The sequence below is a fragment of the Medicago sativa genome, chromosome 3 (genome assembly GCF_051527215.1).
Source record: "Medicago sativa cultivar Bolivia chromosome 3, Bolivia_mono, whole genome shotgun sequence".
NCBI classification, from domain to species: Eukaryota; Viridiplantae; Streptophyta; class Magnoliopsida; order Fabales; family Fabaceae; genus Medicago; species Medicago sativa.
The window spans coordinates 74,757,421-74,765,197 of NC_140751.1; the positions used below are offsets into that span (position 1 = coordinate 74,757,421).

Here is a 7,777-nt window from a genome sequence, read left to right on the forward strand (position 1 = left end):
CATAATTGTGGAAGAATATACATTAAATCAACAACCCTAGAAGCTCTCTTCATGGCTAACCCCTCACTAAAACCTCTATCTCGGCTAATAGCCCCTTTGAGCAATTTCACCCCCAAAGTCGGCCTCCCAATATCCGAAGGGAACAAACCCCCCACGATGCTTACTACCATTACATGAAGGGCAAAAGATCTCAGTCTTACGAATATTCAATTCAAGGCCCAATTCATGCCCATAATTTCAAATGATGTCTATAACTTTAGCCACATCCTCTGAATCCCCTACAAGAGTCTTATCATTAAGATATCAAACATGAAGAAGAAGCCTGCAACTATCTTGGATCTGATGAATAAGAAAGTGTAACATAAGAGTCAAAAGGAGCGGTCGTAATGTGTCACCTTGTTGCACTCCACTAGTAGATATAATATGTCTATCACCAAGGTATAATCTCGTTGCTTGTCCATCAAGAAACTCAACCCATAAAGAAATAGATGGTGTCTCAATCTCACTTCACGCAACAGTGCCGACTTGCCTACCAAATTGAAAGCATTCAAAAAATCTATTATGAGGATAGTCAAGGAACCATCTCCATGTTGTTGGCTCAACACTCTATTGGCACTGTGCAAAATGGTCTCTGCACCACCTAAAACCCCAACACTAAACTAAAAGTCATTGAGATTTTTTTTTTTGGTGGTGAAGTCATTGAGATATTTAATCATATATTGACCAACACCTTTCATAACAACTCTGGATACGACACCTCGAATAGTACCTAGGCGTATTCCACCATTAGACTTTAACATTGATGTCAAAGGTGAAAAAAAACATTTAAAAATACATGTTGACTCAACAACAATGACGGAAAAATACATGTTAAGTTACTAAAGTGGCATTATTACCCTGGTATATTATGCGGCATAAACACGTTTTCATAATGTTTTTGACAAGAGGAATGATATTTAAACAACCAATTTTAGACAACTTTCATGACAACCATTTTTCCTCTCATTTTATTGGACATAAACAATAGAGAGAGAAAGAAGAAAAGAGAAAATAAAAGCACATGTGAATTTGAGAGAGAAAGTTGTTGAAAAAGTTGTCAAAAAGTAGTTGTACAAATATCATTTCTCTTTTGACAATAACAAGTTACTCTAAATTTGTCTCACCGAACATGTCAATTATTAACGACGTCCAATTTCATAGGAAAAAATATGTAGATGGTTCAAAACAGAAGAAAGCATTTAAATGACAATGATAGCAAATATGATTTACGATTACGAATAATATAAAAACCAATGAAAAAATGCAATTAAATAAAATAAAAAAAAGGTAAATGTTAAAAGTTTTAAAGACTTTGAAATTTTGAATCGAATAACAAGACTGAAGTTGAAAGTAAGGTAAATAAATAGAAAATTAAGTACAATCATATACATATACCATGAAACTGGAATCACATTACAGTACATTTTTGGTTCTAGTAATCTCCAAATAAATCATGTTTCATAAACAAGATCGCTATATTAGCTTTATCTTGTTTAAGAATAAATATGTAGAATCAAACAATGATGTCTATTAGGTACTCTTCTTCACCTACATGCAACAAATGAGACCCTTCTTCTATGATCTTCAAACCAGCCTCGTTCGCTCGACTAAGATGCTCACAAGGACTAAGCTCAAATCCAACATGGCTCCTTTCCCCTGCATCTAACAACAAGCTATGAAAACCTACCAATTGTTTCATAGGACTTCCGGTTCGATGTTTTAGTGGTCTCGTAAACAGCAATATAGGATGCCTCCCTACAATGTTTCCATGGTTTTTTACTCCAACTGTGACTGAGACCGACATGCTTTTGCAGGTTTCTTCACCTAACTCTGAAACTAATTTGTACCTTATGGTTTCTGAATTTTCAGCCATCAAATGAGTGGACGAATGATTGAAATGAAGTTTGTCGTGTGTAACGGAAACAAACTCGTAGGAATATTTTGTGTAGCTTAGTCCATGGCCAAATTCATACACTGTAGGACCCTTGTAAAATCTGTAAGTTCTTCCTGGATAGCCGGTTGTGGGATCAGCTCTCATCCTCATGTCTGTCATTGGAACTTTAATGTAATCTTTTGGGTACCAAGTAATTGGTAGTCTTCCTCCTACATTGCATTCATGACTAAAATTGAGTGGTGAAATTGTAAATCTATGAACTCGCATAATGTTTTCTAAAGACTTGAGATATAATGAATTTAAGGACTATGTATTAACAGAATAAAACTTTTTCAGCCATTCAATCAGATTTCCCCACGTTGTTATATTACTCCTAAATATCTCTACAACACGTATGTTGCAGGAAATAATTGGATGGTTATGAAAATGTTTAACATGATGCAAATAGGTCTTTAAACTCGCATATAATTTGGTCTTGAAAATGACAGCTTGTGTTGTTTATTCTCTAAATATGTCAACTTATTAAAAAAAAATCATCCTTCTGTAGACATCTATTAACAAGCTCTAACAAAATTTCTCATTTTCATAAACCAAATTGTATATTATCTAATCTCCTTATGTTTGTCTAATAGTTCACGAGTGCAAATTATACAAGAAACTTCACCTGGATTGTGATCACCGAAGATAATCTGTGCAAGTGCAATGCCTCCGAGTTCACCCGGATAACCAGCCCAGATAATACCTCCAATTTTATCGTCATTTTTAGCCGAACTAATATCTATAGGACCTCCACAAAGGAGCACCAAAATAACTGGTCGCTTAGAAGCTTTGGCAACACTGTTAATGAGCTCAAGTTGCTTGCCTGGCAAGTCAAGATGAATGCGATCGCGCTCTTCCCTCTCTACACTTTGATCCAATCCCATAACAAGAACAACATAATCCGCATTCTTAGCAACGTTCACTGCCGCGGCTATTTGAGCCGAAGCACACTTTGGTCCACCATCACAACCAGGATGAAAAACAGCGTCCTTAACATAGTGGTGAAACCCTTGAAGTACAGAAATAGATTTACAAGGAGGGCCAGCATAGTTTCCTAGAAGAGTTAGAGGGGAAGCATTGGCATTAGGACCTATGACTGCTAAGGAAATACTAGTTTTTGGAAGTGGAAGAAGTGAAGCAGTGTTCTTTAAAAGGACAATGCCGTTTCTTGCAGCTTCAAGAGCTAGATATAAATGATTTTCGGAACAGACATGGTTGGAACCAATCATGCCAAATGGAAGCTTTGCTGGATTTCCATCAAATAGGCCTAGCCTTATTCTAATTGAAAATAGATTGTGAAGGGCCCGGTCTATTCGAACTATAGGTAATTTTTTCTGTTGCACTGCTGATTTTGCATGGTCTGTCAAATAACTTCCACATTCTAGATCCATCCCTGCAAATTTTCAAAGCACATTATTTGTGATTCAACTAAATTACAGTTACAATTACAACGGCAGTCCTATAGTCAAGAAAACCATAATCACACAATGATAATGTAATTTTTTCCTGACATCCAGTTAGATTTCACCATGGTATTATGTCATAACGCCATTTTTAAAATATTTGTATATATGTCTTTATAATGAAATTCAATGTACTTTTTTTATATTGTTAATGCATAGTAATTAAATCCAAAATATTATAGCTAGATAGAATTAAAGTAAAGATAATAATATTTTAATAACTTAACATGGTGTAATTATTTCCCTTTGGACTTGTCTACATAAATGTAAATAGCTTTCTATACAAGGGTGTAATCGTCATTATATAGTAAGAATAATAAATACAGTTGAGGGAAAGTCTTTTTCAAGGACTAACAGTCATAGATGAATATGTTAGGCAACTAGAAAGTAACATAGACAAATGGAAGAACAAGAGCTGATTTGCCAAAGAGTTTATATTTTGATGAATGAAAAAGAAAAAGAAAATATAACATATATTCAAAGATAGAAAACCATAAAAGTAAAGGAAAATTATACTGCAAGTTCTCAATCAAAATTGTGAAATGCAAATTTGAAAAAGGAATAACCAAAAAGAATTATACTATATCAGCATAAAAAACAGAATTGAATGAAATGGTTGACTGAGACTGAGAGACACATGGCTACAGGAGTACAAGTGGGCCAAAACCTTATTCAAAGCCATATATCTAAACCGACAAAAGACAAGTGACAATGCTTTCATGAGTAGTAATTAAATCTTTACACTTTGTGACAAGTGACTTGCAGATTAGGTAATTAACCTTTACACTTTGTGAGTTCATTTCACTCATAACCAAGATTTAATTGTATGGTTACTAATAGTATCACATAATAAAGCAAAGCAATGAAAAGATAAGAACAATCTAAAAAGAGGGTTAGACCCTAAATAGATACCAGCATGAAGAACATCAGCTACAGCATCCTCTGCTGATTTTGCATACCCTTGCTCATCATGTATGATCCCAACAGCTCCACAATCTGACACAATATACCTGATTTTATTCACCACAAAATGATACACTTAATTAAGAACTAACCAACCATTCATTGCTTCAACAAGATAATAAGTTAAGTAAAAAGTGAAACTAACTAATCAGTAATTATTCACCCGTGGAATTCCCATTGTTTTCTAACAGTATTTGTTAAGAGATTGAAATCGGCACAACTTGGAACCCCGTTTACACGGTTATAAGCACACATTATTCCACTAGCTCGTCCTTGCTCAATGCAACTACGAAATGGTGGTTGATATGTGTCCGCTAAATCTTGCAAACTCACCTTAAGAATCATAATGAATATATTCAGTAAATAATAATTCAATGAAAGTTTCTCACTCCGATCTTAAATATAAACAAAAATGTATCTGCAAAAAGTACATATGTTTGGAATTTGGATCAATTTCTTTTGCTTATATTTAAGACCAAAGGTAATAAAAAGAGGACATAAGAGCATTGTAACTAGGCACGTGTAGTTACTTACGCGAGCATCGAAGTGAAAGCGATTAACACCCTTCCAATTGTCCAAATCATAGGCAGTGAAATGCTTGCAACATGCAGAAGCTTGAAGGTGTCCCCTTAATTTACCACCTTGAAAGGAATCACCTTGAAGTCCTCTAACATAGGAAACAGCATAGTTAGAAGTCATCATAGGATCTTCACCAGCTGTTTCTTGTCCTCTCCCCCATCTTGGATCCCTGAATATGTTTATGTTTGGTGCCCAAAATGTCATCCCCATTGCTTGTCCTCCATTGTATATTGCTCTCGCTTCAACCCCAATTGCCTGTTGCATTTCCACATTCATTCAAAAACAATTAACACTAGCTAAAAAAAAATGAAAAGTAACTTTACTATTTGGGAGTTTCATATTTTCTGCAAAATGGATCTTCGGTAGCTGCTTTATGATGCGTCATACTGCAGAACTGTTAGATTGAAAGAGAGAATGCTGGCAGTGTTGTTAGGGCCTGTTTGGTTCAGCTTCTGCCCAGCCAAAAGCAATTCTCTACAGTGCCAAAAGCAATTCTAGCCAAAAACAACGTGTTTGGTTTGGCTTTTCAGAATTGCTTTTATCCTCCAAAAGCAATTCTCCATGAAGCTACAAATCCTAGCTTCTAGCTTTTCTAGAATCAATTATAAACAGTAAATATTATATTTTATTATTACAACCTATTATTTTCCTTTATTGCCCTTTATCAATTCTCCTTCTTTATCAATTCTCCTTTAGCTATGTCTATTTTAGTAATTATACATTCAAAAGCAATTCTACATAATTGTATCCAAACATAAATCAGTTTGTTTAATCAATTCTACATAATTGTATCCAAACATAAATCAATTCTCTCAGAATCAATTCTGTCAAAATCAATTCTATCAGAATCAATTCTGTCAGAATCAATTATATTCAAAGCTGAACCAAACACACACTTAATCTACTAACGACTCTGCATTTTATCACTCAATCTAATAGCTTTGCAATGCGCTTCATTATAAAAAATTTGCAATGCAAAGGATCCATATCCTATTTTCCGATGGTGACAGTGCTGTGGTGACTGTTTTGTTCTGTACTCAGTTTGAGTTCGACTACCCTAATAACTCCCCTGAACTTGGATTCTCTACAACTCCCCTGATATCAATATGGGCGAAGCAACACTCAACTTAGACCCTATTTGGATAAACAGCTAAATTAAGTGCTTACAATGCTTATGTATGAATTATATAGCTTAACTATGTTCTTGGCCCCCAAGGATTGTGGTTGTACGATTTTGGCTCCCATTTGCTATTTGGCAGTCCCTCTCTCAATTTTTTTCAAATTTTACGTTGAGATGACATTGTTTATTAACCTGACACTCAACTCTCATAGTCAACGTGACTTTACTTCAAAATTTAAAATAAAAACGCAACAAATCAGCTCGTACACGTGAGAGTGAATGAAATCCCTAATTAGGATTTCAAATTTTCGGCATTTTTTGTGCTTTTAGTTTTTATTAAATAAAATCCATGCTAATATAGAGATGAATGGCACTAAGCATAAAATTTGTGCCAAATTGGGAGGGGTACTATACTGCCAAATTATAGAGGAAAAAATATAGGGGGGCAAATCATGGGGGCATAAATTGCACAATAGCGATGCGTTATAGGCCAAAAGTGAAATTAAGTGAAATTATTTCTTTAACAAAATATAAAATAAACTAAAGCCAAATTTTTTTCATATACCAGTAAACTATTTTGGATAGCTTATAAGAATGACCAATTTTATGGTGGACATGTGAGATAGGTCTTGCACCATGCACAAATTTGTTCTCATTATTGGATCAATAAGTCCTACCATTGTATCAATAAGTCTTACAGTTGGATCAAATACGACATACAGATCCAAGTGTAGTAAACACATTATTGGTTCAATAAGTCCCACCATTGTATCAACAAGTCTTAGATCAAATACGACATATTGATCCAACAGTTGTAAACAAACTTGTGCATGATGCAAGACTAAATTATTTGTGTGTGTTAGACCGTAAAAATAAGTTAAAAGGTAAAAAATCCTAAGCCGTTTTCACTCTCTCTCACAAATGCTAATAAGCTCAAAAAAGCACGTCTAAAATTCTAAAGCGGTTATGGATTTTTTTAAGGCGGTTGTGAAGTTGAGTTAGTTATCATACACCTTAAATTCTAAGACTGAACAATATACCTGACCGATTCGGTACCAAAGGTGAGAATCAAAGCTAGCTGCTGTAGTAATAACTTGAGGGAAGCTAGTAGCTGAAGTGATACTTCCATTGAAGAAGATCCCACGTCCAACACTACCAACACCATGAAGTGCTTCACTCCACCACTGATAACCAGGGATACCAAGTCTAGGAATGGGAGGAGCTGAGTTAACTAGTTGAGCAAGTTTCTCATCCAATGTGAGTCTTGAAACAAGGTCTTTGGTTCTTTGAGTGATCGGAAGCTTTGGGTTGCAAAATGGGTAGGATCTGGTTGATGGGTTTGAATAGTCACAAGCAAATGGTGGTAGCTGAGCAAGGACTGAGTTGGAAGTGAAGGTGAGGAAAAGGAAGATGATGGTGACAAAGGTAAAGGTTGATGAGAGGGCCATAGTGAGAAGTGTGAAGTGAGTGCATTATTGGGCTGGAAAATGTTATAGAGAGAGAAGAGTACTACTAGATTAGTGGCAATTATTAGTTTTTGTTGTTTTATTTATTTGCTAATTATTATGTTTCAATATGTATGTGTCCCACAGGTAAAAGTTTCAATGGAATCACTCTATCTCTATTTTAGTGTTGAGATAGATGCTTTTAGTGTTGGAACTTGAAATTGCATGCCCATGT

The 7,777-nt window shown here is 35.0% G+C and overlaps 1 protein-coding gene across 1 annotated transcript; it reads right to left on the bottom strand.

Annotated features, from left to right (window-relative positions):
- Positions 1-1,378: 1,378 nt before the first annotated feature.
- Positions 1,379-7,562, bottom strand: LOC146940144 (putative beta-D-xylosidase 7). Its single transcript, XM_085753747.1, has 6 exons — positions 7,138-7,562; positions 4,933-5,232; positions 4,562-4,731; positions 4,348-4,445; positions 2,598-3,365; positions 1,379-2,142 (listed from the first exon to the last, which is right to left on the bottom strand). The coding sequence occupies exons 1-6, from the start codon at positions 7,543-7,545 to the stop codon at positions 1,553-1,555; spliced, it is 2,334 nt and encodes a 777-aa protein (XP_085609873.1). The 5' UTR covers positions 7,546-7,562; the 3' UTR covers positions 1,379-1,552.
- Between the last annotated feature and the right edge of the window lie 215 nt (positions 7,563-7,777).

Coding starts and splice junctions, on each gene's coding strand:
- LOC146940144 (XM_085753747.1), bottom strand. CDS start 7,545: ATGGCCCTCTCATCAACCTTTACCTTTGTCACCATCATCTTCCTTTTC. Junction 3,366..4,347: donor AGCTGATGTTCTTCATGCTG/GTATCTATTTAG, acceptor GAAAATTTGCAG/GGATGGATCTAGAATGTGGA. Junction 2,143..2,597: donor CTTCGGTGATCACAATCCAG/GTGAAGTTTCTT, acceptor AATGCAATGTAG/GAGGAAGACTACCAATTACT.